Genomic DNA, 22575 nt, shown 5'->3' with positions numbered 1-22575 from the left:
CAGAACCAAAGCGTAGGAGGTGAATGAAAACATGAATCAAATTGTACCTGCATGAAGAGAAATGAGGGAGCTTAAGAAGAAAGCACTCAAAAAGACTTGAGACATTTTGCAAAATTCCAAAAAGAATACATGACTTGGTATTTCTCATGGGATGGGTGATGGTAACAGTTGCACTTCGGTTTCTTTTAGGTTTTTTTCTGGATTCATCCACTCGGGTATTGGAAGAACCTACCCCGTTACCTCTACCTTGTCCACTGTACCCTTCACTCTCATGGGGTGAGAGGTGGGTAGCTGTGTTAGTCTGAAGTCAGGCAGAAGGCACCTTAGAGCGTCTTACCTACAAAAACTTAGACTCATAGAAAACGAGGGGTGGAAGGGACTTCAGGAGGTCACATCTCATCCAACCCCCTGCTCAAAGTAGGACCAGCCCCAACTACATCACCCCAGCCAAGGCTTTGTCTGCCTGGGTCTTAAAAACCTCCAAGGATGGAGATGCCAACACCTCTCTGGGTAACCTGGTCCAGTGTTTTACTATCTTCTAGTGAGAAAGTTCTTCCTAATATCGAACCTAAACTTCCCTTGCTGCAACTTCAGCTTAAGCCTCTCTGAACCAGTTAGTCTTTAAGGTGCCACCTTGCTCTGTCCCCTAGAGTGGAAGTCCACTATACCGCTACGGCTGGACCAAGCCCTGGACCGCAGCACAGCCTGACTGAAGACTAGTACTTTGGTTCTTCTCTTCAGGCATCTGTGACCAGCAGTATCCAAGTATTATTTAGGCTCTCCCACCTCTTAATCTCATCCCTCCCAAAATAACAACTGCCACAGTCTTCTGAGAGTCGCCCTCATAATCTGGCCAGGGTTTTGTTCTGTATATAAGGTCTTTCCTGCCCTTTCCTGTTTGAGTCCAGTTGTAGGCAGAGGCACAGACATCAAAGCTAAGAGTCCCTGGCATTGTCCCTGAACTCTTAAGCACTGGCTTACTCGAGCCATTTTTTTCCCCTTCCTTATCCCTCATAACATAAACCAATATTTTCATGCAGTAAACATCAGCCTTACGCACAGCTTTCAGAAGTAATCCCAGGACAGCTCCAAATCAATCACAGGCTGTATTTCCCGGTGTAAGGCAGCAAAGGCTCATGTATAGCAAGCATGAAGTTATTTGAATTCTGAGTGCCAAGCTGGGGTGAAGGAAGGGATCCTAGAAGGACTGTGCACACATGCTCGATACCTTTCAGAGACAGCAGGCCTCATCCAGATTAGACCTAGTGATGAGAAACACACAGCTTCACGTTGGTTTGGCGCCAAATAAATTGGTCCAATGTCACCAGGAAAGCATCATCACACTCATAATATCCTCCTGCTCCCTCCTACCCCAAAGCAAGGAGAGCTACTGTTGAGCCATTAGCATCTGCAACACTTTTAAAGAGCCTGCAATGGAAATGCTGATGGGTCAGAGCCGTATGAAGAGCAACAGCAATTAAATCGGCCAATTGAAAGGTCTCATTAAATTAAACTAGTGGTGAGCATACTTTGCTGCCCTGTTTAACTTGCTCAGTGCAAAAGGTATTTCGTTTTTTGCTTCTTAATTGCCATTCGTCCAGCACCAGTTCTCATCACTGCTGAGGCGTTTCATCTGGAGACAGGCATGCAATGCAGTTAGTAAGTTTGCTCTGCTACTGAATTCCTCTTTTATACTGGGTAGGTCATTTGAGACTTTGGTTGGTGTATAAGATTAGGATTACAACCACACAGTGCTGTCACCAGGTACAGAGCTACAGGCTGCATCTATATGAGTTATTGCTGCACAGCCATTGAATACTTGCACACACAAGTACTAAAATAACTGTGCAGTAACCAGTGTTACTGCACAGCAGCGTCCCTGAAATTGCTCTCAAATCTGCAACGCAATGCAGATCTGAAATCCCATATTCTTTTCCTGCTTCATCTATGAGCTTAGGGAGAGCTTAATAGGAAAAGATGTAATACAGTGTGCAGCATCACATCATTTGGCCTTAAGTAGTTGCTTTCTCAAAGAAATGCCTGGGTTTCTTTCTCTATAGTATTGCCGTCAGTGAAACCCTAGCAGCTTAGCTATTTCTAATCTGCACCCTCTCACTAGCCCCTTTTGTTATCTCTGTGGATTAGGCATATGGTTTTATTTGGCTGGAAGATGCTACAGCCACAAGAAGTCAAAAATAAAATCAGAAAGTCGGTTGCTATGTTATCAGACGCTGGCATTTTTAAGGTGTTCAGAGAGTGCAAAGTTTCCATGTTACTTGTCTCCCTATTATAAATAGCATAAAAATTGCATCATTTTGCTGTCACCAGCAACGTTACATTACAAAAATATTCTGATCGAGTCTGACGGTGGAAGATATGGGGAAAAATCAGCTAAGTAAAGCAAACAAAGAATAGTCAAGCCAAACAACAGCCACCGAACTAGAAAGTGGTCTGAGCAAGAAGGATGGCTTGCTTATTATGCAGAACTAGACTTCACAATGCAAAACCAGCAAGTTAAGGTACTGTAGCACTTAAAACACATTTTTCCATTCTCAAAGTTGAGATACTTAAAAATCCCAACAGAGAAAAATGGTGACAAGAATTCTGCATAAATTATTTTCAGATTTGTTTTTAATTTATTCCCCAGGGCAGGTGGGGGAACAGAGAGACATATTCTTATAGGAGACTTTAATGCCACTCAAGTGGGAGGATGGGAGATGTTCTCTGGAGAGACTGCAACAAAAGAACACCACTCTGGTCCCCAAACTCTCATGTTTAAAGCAGTTTACATTGTTCATAAAGGCATAAAAAAAAAGTCGCAGGCATCAACCAGTCAATAACTGTGCATATCTAAAAAGTAAAGTTATGCAGATGTGAATTCAGTCATGTTTGGACCGGGGCGTATGCAGGAATTATGGCTGTATCTTATGAACTCACTATATTACCTTCAGAGGGTCTGACTAAATGCTTCCGCCATACTCTTAAGCATGCCACCGAGACGCACACCTTGTGTACCCGCTCCTTCCTTGCACATGCCAAACCCAGAAATAAAGCAGACCCACGACTCTGGAGGTACCTCTCTGAAGCATGCCGGAAGTAGATGCCCCAAGATTGGTGGCTTTGCCCCGTCGTTTCTGAGTCTGCACATGCTGTGAACAGGTGTGGGGACATATTCCTCTGTGGCACACAAGAGGACCACAGAAGTGGCACACACATCACCCAAGGGTGCCCCCCTCAGTAGATGCTTAACACCCCCTCAATATATTTGCCAAGTAACAATGCAGCAAAGAAAGTCCATGGAGGTCCCATGCCCAGATGCAGGGTGAGGGAGTGACAAGAAGCATCACAGAACTGATTAGAGAGATAAATTGGTACTTTCAACCCCCATTTCCATTGTGCTAAAAGGTCTTGAGAAAAGGCCCCACTTCTTGACCTATGTGATAGACCTTTGGAAGTCTTCCAAATACCACTGGTTTGCTATGGGGGAGACTTACCATTAGGAGCCCAAGTCCTACTTGCTTTTAGTGCAAACTAAATTACACTTTGTGCCTATTAAAAACGTCCTCCATGTTGTTGATTCTGCTGTGACCTTAACTGAATAGCTGGTAGGGCTCATTAAGGATCTGGAGTTTACTATAAACCAAGTGGAATAACATTACTACGTTTTATGATTATATACCAACTAGCATAAAAGCCCATAAAAAATGACGAGCAAGAATAGGCTACTTGTTATAGGGTACCACATTTCTGTTATCCACTGTGTCATTACCAACTTGAGCTATTCTGCCTGGTCTTCTATACAACGGTTATCCATCAACATTTCCAAGCATCTCCTCTCTAAACTCCTTTGGATATTTCTTCAGACTTTGATGATTTTCCGTGCATGGTGCATTTGGATTCAATCCTCCACACGGTCCGTGAATCCTACATCTTGTCACAATGGTCTTTGCTCGACAGGCAATGCACTGCTGTAGGATTGAATGTTTGTTTTATAATTCTGGCAATGCTCCTTGTTCCGATTCCTCATCAAATCCCTCAAATACTCTGGAAACGGTCATCTTGGAGGCACAAGCGCATTTCCCTTATGACAACAAGTCTGGAATTGGCCATCTGACGGTCTTTCAGCTTAGAAGTTTAAAGAGTTACAAAATTGGCACACCACGTGCATCAATCCACAACTATGTTCCTCAACCTCGTCTTCAGTGAATCTATTGTTGTCTACTCTTTCAGCCTGTCTACTATTTCAGCCTGTCTTTGATTGCCTCTTCAAACCCTTTGCCTTTCCATTGCATCTTTTCTACAATGTCCTCTTTGCTCATTTGTTTCGTTTTGTCTTACTCTTGCCATTCTTTCTGCATTCAATTGCTGTCTATTCTCTGCTTCACCTTGGTAAGGGTGTTGTGGGTTAAAGTTAAAGTAAGGGTGTTAAGGGACAATTTGGGCTCGGATACCGAGAGTACACCATAACTAACTGAAATCAATCAGTAGAAGTCCAGAAAAGCGAGCACAAATATAGTTTTTTGGGCATGACAGACAGAATGACAAAGACACAAATGAAGCAAATTCTTATACGGCGTGTACATGAAATGGAGGCCCTAAATTGAAGTGGTGGGTTTTAATTTAGGGGGAAGTAAACCCCCGTGTCCTGCACACATCCCGCACTTACCTGCCTCTCTGGCAGCAGGGAGGGAAAGGGAGAGGAAGGGAGAACGAGCTGCCGGTGGGTAGAGTGGTCCCTGGGCTGCGGTGGGGTGCCCCCCCCCTACCGACAGGCACCTGGCTTGGGTGGTCCCGGGGGGCACCGCAGCCATAGAGGGAAGCACCAGGCCCCCACGCAGCTCAGGCAGGCAGGCAGGCTCCAGGTGGGAAAAAAAATTAAATCAGGCTTGCCACTTTTCTTGGGTGGAGCCTGCCTTCCCGGGCTGCTGCCAGGCTGCCTGCAGGGCTTCCTGCAGAGCTGCAGAGCTACACAGAGCCCGGTGCTTCGCTCTGGAGCTGTAGTTTAGTTCGAGGAGTTTTAGTTTGCTGCCCCTACAACAACTAAAACTCTGAGGAGGAGATTTAGTTTGCTGTGCCGAAATCATTTAAGGTGCATTACACCACCGAATTTCCTACAGCAGCTGAAATTAATGTGCCATACACTGCTGAGGTGTGCAAACATTGACACCATTAAAGCGGTGCAAAAGCATTTAGCCTGCTTTAAAGTGTCGTGCACACATGCTCCTCGTTTCATCCCTGCACGGCCATCGCGGATGGTACCTCGAGGCAGTACGTGAAATCAGTGATCCTTCATAGTCTATGTTATAACGTATTTACAGTAGAGCAAGTAAGTGTCTTTGTCCTTAAAAAATTAATCTGAATACACAAGAAGTACACAGAGGGTGGAAAAAGAAGTATCACCAACCCTATTTTAACCTGTTTTATTGATAGGAAGCAGACGCATAGGAAGATAAAGAAATTTGCCCAAGGTCACAGGGAAAGTCTGGGGGAGAGCCTAGAGCCAAATCCCCCCTGCCAGAGTCCCAGTCCAACATTTGCCGTACAAATGCATCCTTTTGCCGTATGATCTTATATGGGGGGAGAGCCTGAAATTTCCAATGATTAAGAAGGAACAAAACAAAAAAACACAGGAGCATTTTAATAATCAAAGGCAAGGTAAATACCAAGCGGAGGAGGATGTAACAGCATTACACATTTATCCATTTATCAGCATCTTTCAAAGGAGGCATGAAGCCAAGGTCAGATCCCAGTCTTCCCCGCCCTCACAACAGAGGCACCAGGTAGTCTAATATCTTCTCTGCCACCTGCGGTGTTATATTCCCTGTAGGTTTACAACAGAACCAGGGACTCCTGAACACACGAAGCCCACCACGGACCTCTCTAGCTCACATCCCGCACTCGAAAATTTACTCTCAGCAAGTAGGCATGTTGTACGCTTATCTCTGAGCCCTCGGTGAAGATCACAAAGTCCCATTTTTCCTTGCTGTTTTAATTGGCGGGATAATTAGGGCCACCTGCCAAACCTGCTCACTTCCAGTCCTTTTAAAAACAGCCAAGGAGGGAGATTCCCCAGCCTCTCGAAGTAACCTGTTTCAATGCTTAACCATCATCCTTATTGGGAACTCCTTTCAACCTAAATTCTTTTTTTTCTTGTTGCCATTGCTTCTTGACCTGCCTGCTATAGCTGCAGAAAAGAATCCATCACCATGCTCTTTATAAGCCTCCTTTATGTATTTGAAGACTGTTATTAAAACCCCCCTGGCTCCTGTGTAACAAAACACAATAACCAGGTCCAAATGGCTTTTGAACCGAGCCTCAGGACAGAATAGTTCCCCGCTGACTCTGCTGGCCCGTCAAATAGTCTCACAAAGAACAAAGGAAGCAAAAGCGGGGTCAGTTGGTTCTTCTGGGATTTCCAGAATGACAAACGTGCCCCCAAGATCAATCCAAAAGCACATGGTAGAGTTGGGTATATTCTGCCTAGGGAAAACCAGAGTGGCTCAGGTGTCTTCTGGCATCTGAACTTCGAAAATCTCTTTTTCCATCCTTCAGGGACATAACTCCGCATTTGTTTTTCACGTCAGTTATAATTAAGAGGCAGATTTGTCAACAATACTTAAGTCCTCTTTTGTAGACCCTTATGCACACAAGTAATTTTACTCAGTAAAGAAAATCAATGTCATGCACAGGGCTGCTCACATGGGTAAGGTTACACAAGAGTATTTGCAAGATCAGGCACTTAGTAGCTTAGCAAAAGATCCATACAGTAATTTCCACAAGTTTCTCCAATAGGATTTAGGCAGACTGCATGGTACAGTGGTTAATGAGCAAGATAAATGCTTAGCAGGAAAACTCATCGATCTTTCCCTTCTTTTTTTAAAATGGAACCTGAAATCTCAGCGATTTGTAGCAGCTACTGTTGGGATCAGCTTTTTGGTTTTGTTCACCATAGTGCTTTGATATTATACCATGAGCCTGACTTTAAAATGAGAGTCTGCACTGTAGATTTGAAGGATATGTGGGAAAAAAATCAATCCTGAGCAAAAGAGGAATATATCTAGAGAATGAGGGGCCAGAGGTTGGGCTGGAGAGTTGAGCAGGTACAGTATTGAATAAGCAGAAGACATCTCAGCTGACATAGGCTACCCCAGTTGACACCAGTCAAGCGCCTGTCACTTTATATTAAAACCAGGAGAGATCAAAGTAAAAAATACTCCTGTTTTATGTTGTATCTCTGTGGACAGAATTAGGAAGCATCAAGATCAGGATGTCTCAACTAGCGGGTCTCAACAACTTGGGGGAAAGAAATCATGAATGTCTAAAAAGTCAGGGGTTATCCTGCCTTGAGCTGGGGGGAAGGGGTGTACTAGATCACTGGCTTTCAACCTGTGGTACACAGACCCCTGGAGCTCCACAGTTTATATCTAAGGGGTCCACAAATGATGACTACAATTACTCAAAAGTATGTGAATACCCACAGTTACCATTCAAAGGGGTCCACAGCTCTATTTGAAAATTTTTAAGGGTCTGCACATGAAAATAGGTTGAAAACCACTGCACTGGATGACCCCGCTTTCCGCCCTCCTTTGCCATGGGTCTATAAAAAGGAATCAAGGTGTTGCAAAGTTTTAAAAACGGTACTGCAGTTTCAAGCAAAAGAAAAGTCTCTCCTGCTCTTTACGCAGCCATTCTCTTCGGATTAAATACTCTCCAGTCATCTCTTGAAGTGTGCACACACATACAAAAAAATAGCTAGGCTTAGCAATATTAAAAGAAATGTGTTTTTTTTCCCTGTTTCGTATGTTATAAGAAACATCAGGGGTTCACAAAATATTTCACTTCGCATAAGAGGTGGCCAGCCTGAAATGGAAGAGAAATGCAGGGCTGGAAGAAAGGACCATCTGCATTTTATTGAAGACCAGGTTTACCAACACCATTTCTTTTTCATGAAAAATGCATCACAGCTGTTCACTAGGACTCGCGAAAATAAAATATTTCACAGAGGGTATTTTTTATTCACCAGCTATACAACAACTGAATCCAATTTCAAAGGCACCCTCAGTAAATGCCTTGTATTATACCAAATGCATAAACCCAATGATTTAAGTGAACCTGCACGTTCTGCTTGGCACTGTGTGGCATTATAACATTTTTATTGCCATGAGCTCAGGAAGAACATATCGCTTGTACATGGCAGATCGAGGATTAAGTTATTCAGGTCTTCCTAAGTAAGAGGCAATAAAATGCAACAGTGTTCCCCGCTATTTTGCTTTGTTTATGACACAGCTTTCATTTTACTCCTGCACTCTTTTGCCATTCTTAGTTCCCCTTTACTATCTTTTAAATCCTAGGGATGTTCAGGCAGGCAGAGTGGAATTGGCCAGGCAGAAATATAGTCAGGGCACCCTTGTTAACACTGCCAGTGTTGCAAGAAATCTGCTGGGATATTTAACACTGATAAGCAATCAGCACTACTGTTTTACACTCCCAAAATGGTCTCAGCCCCCCTGGCCATTCAAAGGCACGAGTATATTAGAGCTTTCTTCTTGCAAGCAGCTCCATACTGAAAAGCCCCCCAGAGCTCCTGCAAATGTGTTTGCAGAATCTTCCCTTCACAGGTAGGGTCCATCCATGGGTGAAGTCCTGGCTCCACTGATGTCAATGGGAGTTTTGCCACTGACGTCAATGCAGCCAGGAACTCACCATCGCTGCCAAAGCTGAAGCAGTCTCACGTGCTCCAGAGTCACCGCATATTTTAAAATGGGTTAAGCTTACCAGCAAAAGCACATGTGAAGTCTGTGCATTTCAAGCACCCCTTCATCAGACCCATTTCAAGCACGTAATTAAACCAACGAGCCAGGTCCAGCCTGCACCAACCCCAGTAGGCAGCCACTGTGGAGGCTGAAAAGCTCCCATCGTAGTATTTGAGCATTTCTCACTGCAGCCAGGATGGGGCCAGTAGTGCTCGGTGCCCTCACACTGCCCCAGGCACTGACTTGGGGGAAGGCCACTAAAGACGGCTGTTTCTGGTTGCTGCCAATGGCAACCAGAGGTCATCGCTGCCCCTGTGCACTGGGCATCCAGCTGTATCCCTGTACTGCTGATTTCATGCATTGCCCCAACCTTTCCTTCATCAAGACACAAGTTCCCCTTGCCCACAGGAGGTGATGCATTCAACCCAGACCAGTTGGTCAACTTAGAGCTGTGACAAGGGGTAAGTCTATGGTGTGATTAGCTTGTGTAGACGTGCCAGAGCTAGCTTCAAAATGGCTCCCTTGGGTATTTGAGCTTTGAAGAAACCTTATCTAACCCTATATTCATGTTGCTGTTCTGTAACAGAACAGAAGTTCAGGGCACATAAACCAATTTCAAAATGGCCAAAACTGGTATAAGATAAACTTGGTTGAATGTAGTATCAGACTTAACTGATTTGGGTCAAACCAGTTTATAAAACTTCTGCCCCAGACCCCTTCCTGGTTCAAGTTAAATCACAGTCCCCCAGCATCTCAGCATGCTCTGCAGTCCTGGGCTGGACTGTGCTGTCTGCACCACAGAGCAGGGCTGGCCCCGCCCCTCTGCTCTCTAGTGAGGGCTGGCTGAGAAGGAAGGTGGGGGCAGGGGGAGGAGGAAGCCTGACTGGGGATATAGCCCAGTCTGCAAGGTGGAGTGAGAGGGAGACTGCCCTCCCCACCAAGCAAACTCCTGCTGGGGTCTGGGGCCAGGGACGGGGGTTAAACACCCCTTCCCCTGCCCAAATTTACTGCTGGCTGGAGCTGTGGACTACAAATCACAGAGGCACCTAGAAGCCAAAGTGATGAGCAACTCTGCAGAGTCCTGCTGCTGTAATTCTGGACTGCAAATCCCAGAGACCTTGGGGGCAGCAGGAAGAGGAAGTGAACACACAGCCAGAGAGCCATGCTCTAGCACCCTATGGCATCAAGTCCAACCTCCTGCTTTGGGCAGGAATACTGATGAGATCAAATGATCCCAGCTAGGTGTCTGTCCAGTCTCCTCTTGAAGACTTCCAAGGCTGGACACTGCACCACCTCCTTGGGAAGTCTAGTCCAGGCTCTGGTCACACTTACCGTAAAGAAGTTCTTCCTTAAACCCAACCTGAAACAATCCTCAACAGTTTATGGCCATTGCTCCTTGTCCTCCCCTGGGATGCCCTAGTGAAGTTTTTCTCTCAGCTCCCGATATTCACCCCTTACATACTAACAGATGACCACTAAGTCCCTTCTCAGTCTTCTCTTCCCCAGGCTGAACAGTTCCAGATTCTTTAGTTTTTCCTCATAAGGGTCCTCCAGGACCTTAATCATTCTTGTGTCCCTTCTCTGGACCCTTTCAAGATTCTCCAGGTCTTTTTTGAAGTGTGGTGCCCAGAACTGGACACAGTCCTGCAGCTGGGGTCTCACCAGTGCTGAGTAGAGAGGAAGTATCACTTCCTTAGCCCTGCTCGCAATGCGTCAGCTAATGCATCCCAGTATGCCCATAGCTCTGTTGACTACAGCATTGCACTGGTGGCTCATGTTCATCCTGTGATCAACCAGTGATCAACCATAACCCCAAGGTCCCTTTCAGCCATCGGGCTGGCCAGGACATCTCCTCCTAACCTATATTCATGTTGCTGGTTACTTCTCCCCAGATGAAGCACTCTGCATTTATCCTTATTGAACTGCATCTGGTTCCATTCCACCTGCCTTTACAGCTTGTCCAGGTCTGCTTGCATCCACATCCTATCCCCTAGCGTGACCACTTTTCCCCATAACTTAGTATCATCTGCAAACTTGGCCAGTGTGATTTCCACAACCCTCTCTAAATGGTTGATAAAGATGTTGAACAGCATGAGGCCAAGACGCAAACCCTGTGGGACACCACTGGCCACCTCCCACCAAGATGAAACAGATTCGTCCACTAACACTCTCTGGGTTCGACCCAGTCAACAACAGTTCAGGAATTTAAGCCCATATCTTCCACAGCTAGCACCCTAGCACATGGAACATCCTTCCTTTTTGGGGAAAACTAAAAATGTAAAGCAAGAACACAAGTTCACCATCCTCCCCAGGAATCCTCTCCATCCCAAAAAACCTGCAACAGCAGCCAAAAAAAAATCCAGAAAAAGTGGGTATTATTGCACATGATTGCACAAAAGGGGTGTGGACAGTCTGGAAAACAGCCCAGGACAGAGCAGCAAAAATGATTAGGGGCTTGCGAGGCAAGACTTATGACGAAAGGCTGAAAAAGCCAGGGCTATTTAGTCTGGTGAAGAAAAGGTGAGAGGGGATTTGATAACAGTCTTCAGACATCTAAAAGGCAACTGCAGAAAGGATGGAAATAGGGTTCTCTCTGTGATAACATAGGGAACGGGACTAGGACCAATAACCTCAGGCTATAGCTGAGGCAATTCAGGTTGAAGATTAGGAGAAACTTTCTGCCTATGAGGGAGGTCAAACGTCAGAACAACCTACTCGGGAACTTGGGGAATTTTCATCCTTGTACGTTTTCAAGAGCAGGTTAGACGGACACTTGGCCGGGGTGGTTTAAACAGGGACAATCCTGCCTTGAGCAGGGGGCTGGACTAATGACCTTCTAGTTGACTAAGTCCCTTCAAGCCCTACTTTCCTATTATCCTAAGTTAATTAATCTTCAGGATCATTGGAAAGCAGGGCTGGAAGGGACCTCACGAGGCCATCTAGTCCACCTCCTGCTTAAGGCAGGATTGTCTCTAACTAACTTGGACTATTTAGCAACAATGAGGGGGAAAAAGAAGAAAATCTTCCAAGTTTGAGAGGATTGCATGGGAAATGCCCTGACAGCTGGGATCTGCATTTCAAAGCAAGACAAACTTCATCTTTAGCATCTGCGGACTGCGATAGAGGACTCACCCGGGGTGAAGGAAGGAGGCAGAGAAAGAAAGGGTACATCTACACTGCAAACGTATAATACTAGGCAGTAACATGCTGAACTACACCACACTGCTCCGTGTATGCTGTCTCTGGTACAGGAAAAAATGAAGATTTGTCCAGGCTGTGCTGCAGGCAGGCTAATCAGCTATGACTGCTAAATAGCCACGAACTATTGCTGTTATTACTATAAAGCAAAAACTTAATACAGCTTGTAAGACATACGACGTCGGTTCTGAAAACAAAGCATAGATTTGGAATAAGCTCAGCTTTGCTTTAATTTCCAGCAGCTCAGCATTGCAAAAGCTTCTGTAATCATAGCGCTGTTCATTTGTCATTAATACACGTCACAAAAGAACAAAATGTGTGGAATATAAATGCTCCAAATTATAAGTTACTTACTATCAAACATTTGGGGACCAAAATGAACCTCACGAGGACCGTAAATGTCTGTTTGCTATTTACCATACAGAGTAAACAACGCGTTTACTTTCCCAGCATGAGTTTCTGAAAAATGTCCTCTTTTTATTGAACTACCCAAGGCTTCAGAAATGTGCTTTTTCTTTGGAGTCAGAAGGAACATGAACAGGAATAAAAAAGCACATCAATACTTAACTATGTACACATACGATAAAAATACACTTGAGAACCAGCTTTATTTTACGAAGTGGAAACAGCCAGCAAGAAACCACACGGTAGATTGGTTGAGGCAATGAGAAAGCAATCCACTGCACTGCTTCTTTCCAAACCACGTTATCGTGACACTGTGACATCCAAAGCGACAAATGCCGCTAGTGTTCACTGTGTGCTCTCTCCTTGCAAACTCCTGTGCCGGAGATGCATTTTAAGCATTTGACTAAAGCAGAGGTTCCCAAACTTCTTCTTAGTACATACCCTCTTCCAGATTTACCAGCTGCCTGCGTACCCCTGCCAGCATATGGCATATATTTTAACCTCTTAAATGCAAATTATTATTATAATGAACATTAAATCTGCCATTACACAATTTCTCCCACTGTGCCCCCCAGAGATGTTTTGCATACCACCAGTGGTACATGTACCACGGTTTGGGAATCCCTGGACTAAAATATTTTAAGTATGTGACTAAAATGTCTTAAACAGCCATGTTTACTACATGCAGAAAAAAAACCTTCCAGAAACCTCACCCTAACATATGGGTATAATAAGGAAAATCACTGTGAAATACAGGATTTCACAATGTCATTGATTTTCCTTCCACAACATCTAGATCACATTAGCTCAAAAGATCATTTGTATACATCTCCCAGTTTAGCAAGCTTGTCTAGGGCAGGCTGAGTTCACTCCCACACTCCCCAAAGGTAATTAGCAGTCATAAAGATATAAAAGCATGCAAATGTAGTATAGATTACCAGCCGCCGACGTGCCCAATCTGCAGAGGATGAGTCTGTTACAGCCCCAGCTACAGAGCCTTGACTCTTAAACTGTGGCTGCTCTTGCTTGAAAGCCCATAATGGCAACCAACATACTTGCCCACAGCAGAAGTGACTAAATTAAGCCGCTAGTAATGTAAATTTGGAGCAAGCCAGAATGGGGCTCTGTGTGGTCCGAGACACAAACCCGCATAGAAACATTTACTCCCATAGGCCTTTCCTGTTTTCGAGCTATGGATAATCATAGTCAACGAAGACTCCAATTCAAACACAGCCAAGGAACGACTCCAGGTATAAGTGAGAGGCACCCATCCAGACAAAGGCACACTAGCCACATTTTGGGCTGAGCAACATCATTTTAAATTATAGCTTTCCTATACATTAACATACCCTAAGCTGGAGAACTGTCGTTTGAAAGGGCAGTTGTATCACAAGTGTCTTAAAGGACACATACAGATTGTCGGTAAATGTAAATGCAACATGAACAATTCAAATGAAAGAACAAAGTCCTTTTAACTGTAGGTGAGAGAGTCCCTGCCCACAACAGCAACAGTGATTTTGCAAATGTAAAGGACATGGATGTGTGATAACATGCAGAAAAGGCCAGCTATTATTTGGAGAGTTCTGCAAGAGGCAGAGAAGCCTTTAAATACAGACCTGGGTTCAGACTCTGTGGTGACAATTTAGCTCCTAGAAGGATTATGAAGAGTTATTTACAGCCATCCACACTTGTGCATAGTTACAGTCTCTCTTGGGACATTGTTGATGCCAGAAACAACTGGAGTGGAACCAATTTTTTTTTTCCTTTATATTTATTTGACCAAAAAAATATTAAAATTCAGAGTGAATGAAACTATCGACCATGGTCATTCAACTTAGTTAGGTTCATCCAGGAAAAAAAATGGAAGGAATATCTGGAAAACGTCATTTGGGACATTTTTCACTCTTAGTCATTTTGTTTGCTTGTTTTCAAACCATTTCAAAACAAAACCGTAAGATTTAAAAAGGCACGTGATAAAAACCAGCTGCAATAATTAAATTAAATGTTGCATTGGATCCAAGGCAATGTTTTTGCCCTCAGGTTTCTGTATCAGCAAGGAAACAAAAACTTGTTTTGCTTTAGGTGGACCCCAAGAGATGGTTTCCAAAGTCTTTGGTTTGGTCACCAAACACCAAATTAAAAAAAAAAAAATCAAGCACTCCCATGGCATTAAAAACAGCCATCATACAGGGAAGGATCCAGAGGGGATGCAGTGGTGCAGATGCACCTGGCTTTCAGTAGACATTGCTGCAAGAACAGCAGCCGGGGACTTTTTTAAAGTCTTTGAATCAGGTAATATTTCCCTCCCACCCCTCCCCTCCCCTCCACACCACCACTGCTGTCTCTGGCTACTCCAGGGGTAGGGCTGGAGGGGGGCTCCAGGTCCACTCCAGCTGGGCTCTGCAGAGATCTGGACTCAGCAACAGCGACAGGTGGGTTTCCCCTCCATGCCCAGTCCCCCCAAGATGTTCCCTGCCAGTCCAAGGAGCTGGGGGAAGGGAACCCACTTGCTGCCACCACCACTGTCCCTGGCCAAATCTGGCAGGTCCACATAAGAGCCCAGCTGGAGTGGGATGGGGGTAAATCCAGAGCCTCCCTCTCATCCCAGTGGCAGCAGCAGGTAGAGGAGAGGGCGCATGGAAGTAAGGTGAGGGGAGAGGACATGCTGCTGTGCATGGAGGGAAAGGAAGATTATTAACTTATTGTAGGATTTAGACAAAGACCCCACCTTCTTCTCCCATAGCATGGTCTGGGGCAGAAGGCAGCCAACCTTGCAGTGCCAGTTGCTGCTTCTTCACCCCCTGCCCTTTTGCAAAATCCTGGATCCTCCCGGTCAATACATATCTGAGACCCTGAGGCTGAATACAAATGTGCAATGCCAGGTGCCAATTCTTGTTTTCATGCCCTGTGTACAGGGCCTTGCACTTTGTGCCATTAAGTTTCATCTCCTTTGTATTTCTCCAGTCCTCAAGTCATTCAGTTCTTCCTGTAGGATATCTTAGTCCTCCTTGGAATTGATGATGCCTTCCAGCTTTGAGTCACCAGCAAATTTCATGGGCACTCACCAACTTTGTGTCAAGGCCATTCATAACAACGTTAAATAAGAGCAGTGCTAAGACTAATCTATTAGTTATAAGAGCAGAGGCATCTGCTTTTGGGAGAGGAGTTGCTCTACCCACTTAATAGAAATGTGATTGACATCAAAGCAGGGTAGCAAATACGCAGCTACCAGCTGTGGAAGCAACTATTTTTAGTACAAGCTTATAAAACTACTATCAAGGGGTGAAACATCCATGCTTTTGTCCCCATTCTTGCAAGGAGGTTGCCTTTCATACATAATCACCACCTAATGCATATCTGAGCATGATAGGAAGCTAGCTTTTGTTCTTGAATTGCTGTGCATAGGGTCAATCTGGAGGGGCTTTGAATGAAAGCTTTGAACCCACAAAGCTAAACACTAAAGGCAGGGAACGTTATCTAAGGAACATGCAGTGTTTCAACAGCTAACCTTGGAGTGGCCAGTGGTTAAAATGGACCTTTCCCGAGCTGTAGGCACCTTGCATATTCAAGGATGAAGTTGGTAGGCATGCTGATCTGAGGCAAAAAGAAATGCAAAAATCTAGAACTCTTGATTCAGAGATGATGCCTTTTATTAGACCAACTGAGAAATTGCAAAAAAAAAATCTTAAAAATTAGCTTGCAGAAAAATATAATTTTTTTTTTGCAGTTTCTCAGTTGGTCTAATAAAAGGCATCATCTCTGAACCAAGAGTTCTAGATTTCTGCATTGCATATTCAATGCTTTCTTGAGATGACCAATGGTATTTTGCATGGCACGTATAACATATGCATGTTGAAATGCCATACACTTCCAGGAAGCGTCCATGCTCTTGTCAGATGCACATCACAGAACAGCAGAAAAAAAATAAAGCCATAGGTCTACTTGAGCCTGCCAGGCAAGGGGGTATAAGGCAAGTCAGCCCCTACAGCCAACGTCACCCAAGAGAGAGGGTGGCTTGCATCACTTTTGCCCACTTTTGCCTCCCTAGTCCAGTGATTTCACTGGACTAGGTAGACCACTGAACTACCAGACCACTCAACCTTTTTTAGACTCAAGGCACCCCTCATTAGTCTCTGTTTTGAAAGCTGGCATGCTCAGAGTGCATGTGTCATGTCTCAGGAAGGCCATATGCCATATTGATGTGCCCTGAAACAAACTGCCTATACATTAAAATACGAGGCAGTATTTATGCAAAGGGCATAAGGGTAGCAAAGATACTTTGATGGAGACCAAAACTGAGCCTGAAAGGCTACTCAGTCATAGATAAGCCCAGTGATACACATGTCACAGACCAAGAATGACCAATGCCACTGGAAATATATAGTATGTCATATTCCAAGGAGACTAAAGACATTAGGAACCCAACTTATATTGATTTTTCATGTATGATTTTTCCTAGCTATAGATCAGGCACTGGTGACACGTACTTAATTTTAGCCAACTTCTGACAAGCCCCTTTACTGCCAGTGGCAGCACCATTCACAATTATACAATAGAGATCAAGCAAATGCAGAAGAGAAGCAGGAACTAAGCATGCCTCATCATTGCCTAGGCTGACTCCACTGAAGGTGCATCAGGAAACTCTAGTTTTAAAAAAAATCATCCAGGAATCACTGAAACAAGCAAGAACCAGGAAAAGAGTCATTTATCCCCTGTGACCTCCTAAAAATGTTTTTGTTGTTTAAATAAATCTTGACTGAAGCTACAGAGCAGCCCAGAATAAATGGCACTAAACTTATGCATGCATGACAGCATTTTATACTACTTGTCAATGATACTTTGCTTGAACAGTTTGTTGAAAGCAAAGTTAGCAGTGTTAAGGAGAGGAATCTCACATATGGGAGTAGCAGAGGGTTCACTTACAAGAGATGGGTAAGTGAGATGAAGGATCAGCAAACAAGATAAAGGATTTGGTGTATTATGTTCCTTGGTGGTTATAAATTGTTCAAGACTGTCAGCGTCTGTGTATTTGTCAGAGTGCCGAAGGATTTTGAAAGAAAGTCCCTGTTACAGACAAGGTATAACAGGGTTCATTCAACTCCAGGGGTGGCTGTGATGCCCCCTCAGCCCTTGTCTAGTCTCTCTGTGGGCACTTTTCCCTTCTCCTCGCCTGCCACACCTTAATGAAATACTACTTTCGGAAAAGGGAGGGTACCCCAGGGCTTCCCAAATCAGATCTCCTCATAAGCACCAGTGTCGGCTCATTGCCTTAAGGGCTCATTACATGGCTCCAACCGCCCCTTACACCACGCTCATACCTCACCGATGTTATTCATGCCTGCTGACACATGGCCCTCAGGGCTCCCAGCCTCAATCCTCACCTGTCTTGGGCTACAGACTCCTTGGCCACCTCGGTCTCCGGCTGTGAAACCCATGGTCTTTGGCCCCTCTCTCTGGTCCCTGGCTACACTCTTAGGGCCAGTTGAGATTCCCTGCCCAGATCAGGCCCTGGGCTTATATGCTTCAAGTCCAGCCCCCTTCTGGTCAGGTGACTCTCTAATGGGCCCCTATCACACCTGCAGGCTGCTTCTCTAGCCTCTTACCTTCTTAAAGTGAAAGGCGTGCTAGGTGCTCTGTCACCTACGGCTAAAGGAGAGTTAATTGAACATCAAAGTGTTTTGATATAACTAGAGCAGGGATGGGCACAATATGGCCCATGGGCTGGATCCAGCTCACAGCAGGTCTTTGTCCAACCTGCAGTGGGTCCCTTGGTCCCGCCTAGTCCAGACACAGTCCAACCGTGTCATGTCCTGCCACCCCTTGGGAACACAGTGGGGCTGGGGCAGCTTCACTGTGGCACTGCCTTTCTAGACAGCCCAGGTGGCAAGTGGCTCCTTCTGGCTGCCATCACCACCAGCCCCAGCCCAATAGTACCAGTGGAGATCCATGCTGCACAGCCCCGGCCCTGCACCTGCTCCAGGCTCACCTGCCCGGGCTCAGCAGCAGCAGCATGGGACAAAAGCTGTTGCTCAGCATGGGGGAAAGTGGCTCCTCTGATTCCTGGCAGTTCTCTGCTGCAGCCACCTGGAGCTTGTGCTGGGTACCCTGCATCCTCACCAGCATCACTGCCACTTCAGGGCTGCTCAGCAGGGCAGCAGTGGCAGCACAGGGCAGGTGCATAGCAACCTAATGTGGCACGAGCTCCATGAGGATGCAGCAGGGAACTGCTGGCAGTGGGAATGGGAGGTCCGCTTTCCCTTCATGCTGAGCAACAGCTTTTGTCCCATGCTGCCACTGCTGATCCCAGGTGGGCAAGCCCAGAGCAGGCGCAGGGTGTGTGGGGTCAGAGCTGAGCAGTGCGGGTCCCTGCCGATACCATGGGGCTGGGGCCAGTAGCGGCGGAAGGAGCTGCCACCCAGGCTGCCTAGAAGGGCAGTCCAGCCATGGAGCAACCCCAGCCTTGCTGCGTGCCCAGGGGCAGCAGGACACACCACAGGTGACTCGGGCACAGGGAGGACTGGGGGTGTGCAGTGTTGGCAGTGGCGGGGAGGCGCAGCAGGGTGCACAGGCTCTGGGATGTTGCGGAGCAGGGGCAGATGCTGACCAGCTCATGGGGGTACACACAGGGAGCTGCCATGAGCACTGCACCATACCCGCAAACCCTTCCCTGCAAAACCCACAACCACAACCTCCCCCCCCCACAATCACACACCCCACAAACACCGCACCCACCCACACTCCCCCCACAAAACCCCCACACACGCACCTATGCACCTCTGGGGGGAGCCCCACTCACTGCTACATGCATACACCACACACACAACCATCCCCCCAACACACAATCACCCAGCCACCCTCCCCCTCCTCACACCCCACAAACTCCACGCCCACACAAACATCTCCACAAACGCTCCTCACCCAAGCTCCCATACCACCCACATCCACACACCCCCCACACCCTTCACCGCACCCCACACACACCCACACTCCCCCACAAACTCAATACCCACCCCTCCACACCCCGCCAACCTCTCCACACTCCCTACAATATATAAGAATAAGACCTAATTTTGAGGTATTAGGCAATCACCTCTACATACACCACACAAACAAACACAAATCAGGACAAAAATATTTTAAAAAATAATATTAAGATGTTGTTGTCAATGTTTGATTTTTAGTATACAATTTTTTTTTTTTTCTGGTTCCAAGATGGTAAACCCCCTTCCCAAAAGGAGTACTTGTGAGGGCAAGGGGTGGGACTTCTGGTGGCAAAAGTCAGGGGTTAGGGGGTGGGACTTCCAGTCCCAAGATGGCAAGCAGTGGGCAGGGCCCCTGCCAAGGGGTGGAGCTACCCTTGTGGCCCTAGACAGCTCACCAAAACTCATTACGTGGCCCTCCAGCCAAAATAATTGTCCGCCCCTGAACCAGAGAGACTGATTAGTTCCAAACTGGGTACTTAGTTTTGTGAAAGGCTGGCACCTTACAATGCCACTGCATGGTTAGCTAGATTTTGGTATCTTCTTTCTTCCCTTTTCATGTTAATGGGTTCTTACACTAGTCAATACCTACCTCATAAAACTTGCTACACTTATGCGTTGTATAAAACTGCATATACATACATGTATGTATATGTATGTATGTACATATATAGATTCATAGATTGTAGAGTCAGAAGGGACCACAATGGATCATCGTGTCCGACTCCCCATCCCTGGCAGAAAAGAGGACCGAGGTCAGATGACCCCAGCCAGGTGACTGTCTAGCCTCCTCTTGAAGACCTCCAAGCTAGGTGATAGCACCACCTCTTTTGGAAGCCCATTCCAGAGCCTGGCTACCCTTATGTATGTATGCACACACACACACACACACACGCGCGCGCACATATGTATGTATGTTTGCCAATAAGTGGTAAGAGAATTATTGCAGATATCCCAAACAGGATGGTATGAAATGCAACTGGTGCAATTAAATCTGACGATGGGAAGCATAAAGTCTGTATTATGAAAAAGTCACAGGGCACCCTAATGACATGTTTAAAATTATGAAAAGTTTCACGAAGACCAATTAGTCTTTCCTTTAGACTTTGTCTCATGCTGTGGGACAATTAGAAAACAATGCTGTCCAAAGCGAAGCTACTTTATGGAGGGTAATGCTACAGAAGGCAGCATAATTCCAGATCAAGACACACATTTACACGAAAGCTAGGATCTAGCTAAGAAAAACCTCAGGTTTCAGCACCTCGTTAATCACCTGATACTTCCCTCCTGACCATAAAACATGTACACAATGAGGCATTGCTGGTGCATGTATTGTGCGTGCATATTAATCTTTCCCTTCAACATTGGTCCTTCACTGAGAAGGAGACTTGTCTAAATGGTAGTGTTTGTGCTTATACACATTTAAAAATACAAGAGATTCTCACTTCAACAGATCACTTCAAGTTTTCCACTGCCCGTGTCTTCATACGTTCCCTATTGCCAGCTTTTTTCCTAAACAGATATTAGAGATTTAAGAACAGAATCACCAAATGTTCTGAACTTGCCCAAACAAAAAAAAAGATTCATTTCCAAGTCTGCAAACGCTAAATTGAGTCCGAAAGTAAGTGTGGGAACATTATACAGCACTTTCGTGTTCCTTTGCCTGGTACACAGTACAGTCGGGCCGGGCAGATGTTTAAGGACTACAGAACACTCTTGCAATTATTGGCGCCTTTCAAATCATCCCCATGCTTTCCCGGAGAGTAAAATCTAAGGCTCTGCTCAAAAATGAGACCTTTTTATGTCTGTCATTTGAAACACCAGGCTGGCTTAGCTATGTTTATCTCAGAAAGGCAAGAAAAGAAGAGATCAAGGACACTTAGAGAACGCACTTGGATACTATGGTGACAGCGACTGGATAAAAACAATGTGGCTAGAAAGGAACGCAGTACGTACCTGTGACATTGTAGAGGCCTGACAATGCTTCACAGTACCTTTCCAGCAGGATGGACAAGGGCAGGTTCACAGAGGATTCACAGTGCAGGACGAACTGCATGAACAGAAAGAAAAAGGGGGAAAAAAAAGAACAATGTATTTACAATGAAGCAGCAGGGAAAGGACCGAATGCTCTCCCCCACAGGTATGGTTTTTCCTTTCCACTCACTGCACAGTTGATTGATATAAGCACCTATGCCCTTATAAGACAAAAGAGGAATACAGAATTCACGAACATCCTTTCACTTAACTGCATCCACCTCTGAAACAGAGCATGGCAACCATTCAACAGGAGCAAAGCAGCAATGCTACGTTAGAAAACCGACTCCAGCTGAAACCGGGAATTCGAGGTGTGCCTACACGGCACAATGCCATGCCATGCAGAAACACGTGCACTAGCTCAGGTCCCAGAAGCACAATAGCTGACTTAAAGCAGCACTCGGGCCATAAAATCATAGAAAATGAGGGTTGGAAGGGACCTCAGGAAGTCATCTAGTGCAACCCCCTGCTCAAACCAGGACCAGCCCCAACTAGACCATCCTAGACAAAGCCTTGGCTGGGATGAATACACCCTGCTTCCCAGCAGGACTAATTAGCCCAAAAGGAGCCTTATGCTAGCAGAGCTATATCTCTTCTGATCCCCAGGCTAGCATGAGTATCTCTAAATGGCACGACATTGTGCCCTAGAGATATACCATTAAGGAGTGAAAAATGGATTGGAAGGGCCAGTTCCCAGCTATTGCAGGCAACCCCCTCATACTATTCCTGCCATAAACACATTGTGCTCCCACTAACCTCGACTACAAAACTACCACAGACGGTCATCGCTCAGGTGGTTAGAAACCTTCTTTCTCATTTCCATCTATTTGTGCTTGTGCCCACATTTCCTTTGGCCTGAATAGTTCTTTTCTTTTGCCAAAGTATTTAAATTAATAGATTCATAGAAGTTAGGGTTGGAAGGGACCTCAATAGATCATTGAGTCCGACCCCTTGCATAGGCAGGAAACAGTGCTGGGTCTAGATGACCCCAGCTAGATGCATATCCAACCTCCTCTTGAAGACCCCCAGGGTAGGGGAGAGCACCACCTCCCTTGGGAGCCCGTTCCAGACCCTGGCCACTCTAACTGTGAAGAAGTTCTTCCTAATGTCCAGTCTAAATCTGCTCTCTGCTAGCTTGTGGCCATTATTTCTTGTAACCCCCGGGGGCGCCTTGGTGAGTAAAGCCTCACCAATTCCCTTCTGTA

The 22575-nt window shown here is 45.7% G+C and overlaps 1 protein-coding gene across 1 annotated transcript in view; it reads right to left on the bottom strand.

Moving 5' to 3' along the window:
- CRHR2 (corticotropin releasing hormone receptor 2) overlaps positions 1-22575 on the bottom strand; it is a 264464-nt gene that overhangs the window by 200891 nt on the left and 40998 nt on the right. The window contains exon 2 of the mRNA XM_025203381.1: positions 21293-21386. Within this exon, the coding sequence (XP_025059166.1) occupies positions 21293-21386 (94 nt within the window). The remainder of the gene's footprint in view (positions 1-21292; positions 21387-22575) is intronic.

Source organism: Alligator sinensis, unplaced genomic scaffold (genome assembly GCF_000455745.1).
Source record: "Alligator sinensis unplaced genomic scaffold, ASM45574v1 scaffold885_1, whole genome shotgun sequence".
Taxonomy (NCBI): domain Eukaryota; kingdom Metazoa; phylum Chordata; order Crocodylia; family Alligatoridae; genus Alligator; species Alligator sinensis.
This window is presented reverse-complemented; position numbering and strand designations above follow the sequence as displayed.